This window comes from Penaeus monodon, chromosome 11 (genome assembly GCF_015228065.2).
Source record: "Penaeus monodon isolate SGIC_2016 chromosome 11, NSTDA_Pmon_1, whole genome shotgun sequence".
Lineage (NCBI taxonomy): Eukaryota > Metazoa > Arthropoda > Malacostraca > Decapoda > Penaeidae > Penaeus > Penaeus monodon.
The window spans coordinates 49,613,938-49,615,417 of record NC_051396.1 but is presented as its reverse complement, the minus strand read 5'-3'; the positions used below and the strand labels follow the sequence as shown (position 1 = coordinate 49,615,417).

At 54.7% G+C, this 1,480-nt stretch overlaps 1 protein-coding gene across 1 annotated transcript in view; it reads left to right on the top strand.

The window, feature by feature from the left end:
- Positions 1-662: 662 nt before the first annotated feature.
- The window catches only part of LOC119579039 (proline-rich protein 36-like), a gene marked incomplete in the record, with an annotated part of 61,262 nt that continues 60,444 nt past the window's right edge, over positions 663-1,480 (top strand). Inside the window, 1 exon segment of the mRNA XM_037926761.1 lies at positions 663-710. Within this exon segment, the coding sequence (XP_037782689.1) occupies positions 678-710 (33 nt within the window).

Below are 1,480 nucleotides of genomic sequence, written 5' to 3'. Positions count from 1 at the left end.
AGGGGGGGGCGGAGCTGTGAGAAAAGGAATGAGCCGAATGATATCGCGGTTGGATTGGCTGCCCTCTGTGTTTGCGATCAGTAGCACTATTATGTGCGTTAGTATTTGGGGTAGTAGTAGCTGTTGGTAGTAGCAACAAAGGCGGCTTATACTCGTATCGGTGTTGGTGATTTTAATGACCTTTAAGGCCTGGGTTCATTGAGGGGCGTGGGCTGCCAGGAGCCGTAAGATCTGTGTCGTGCGCATTCAGTTCTGGGAAAGGCAGGCGCTTTAAAGGGAGCGAGGCGCATCCCTGGTGGCCGCCGGGCGTGATCTGGGAAGAGGCCGTGTTTATGTTGCGGGCGCACGCAGCTGCCTGATAAACGTGCCATGAAGAGCAGTTGCTTGTTCGACTGATTATTATTTGATCTTCATGTTCGCGTGGGTGGTCGGGCGGTGTCGTTTCATGCGCACTTTGGCTGCCATGCGTCGCCACCTGCTTGGCTCACCTGCTGAGAGCGCAGCCTTCACGGCGAAGATCGTCTCTCATTTTTTTCAATTCATGAAGCTCAGGTATGATTTATATCGAAGACGAGCATGTTCCTGAATTCATGTTCGCGGCCATAAACATGTAGCAGACGTTGCCCCGAAGACATGTCAGTGTGCAGTGTGCGTCTCGGATTAGCGCAGGCTGTGTGATGCCTCGAGACGACGCTCGGGGTCACGCAAATGTGCGCAGGAGGAGCGTGAGCGGCCGTGCTTGTGTGCGCGGAAGTTGTAGAGTGTAGAGTGAAGATGGTTGGGCCTGGAACACACGCTCCCTCGGGTGTGGTCTGGCAACACGAGGGAGCTCCGCATGCCGACAAATATGCCACCCTGTCTCCCTGGGGCAATATCAAGCCCGCCTTCAGGATTTGCCAGTCACTAAAGTTGGCAGGCGCCGCCCCAGCGCCGATCGAGGGGCAGCTGTTGCTACTGGACGCCTCGCTCGCCAGGGAGGAATGCGTGTCCCCGCTAAAGTCCGAGCGGCGTGTCCCGGGAGCGAAGGAAGAGCCTGTTATGCGCTAAGTTTAGGCTTCGCCAACCTGGGAACTGTGCAGCTCATTGCAAGTTGATGCGCCTGGGGTTACCGGTGCTCACCAGGGCACTATTATTTCCAATTGCGTGTTGCATTAGGCTCAAGCTCCCACACGAGCAGTTTCGTATTAATTCCCATCTATATGTTTCCACAGTGTAAATTTGCGCTGGCGCTCGTATGTTTGCGCGGCGCCACAACAATTTAATCTAAAAGTAGTGACTAAAGCGGGCGGTTTTGGCGACGCTCCGCGCAACTTAATGTGTGTCAAGTTTGGAGCGCCTCATATGCAATAAGTTGATTAAACGCACGCTTTTTACAGGCGTATGATTTTCCAGGGAAGCATTGCTGAGCCGGGGATGAGGGTGATGGAGAGGGAGGAGAGGGAGAAAGGCGGAGAGGAAAGGCAGCCAAGCAAAGGGCGGC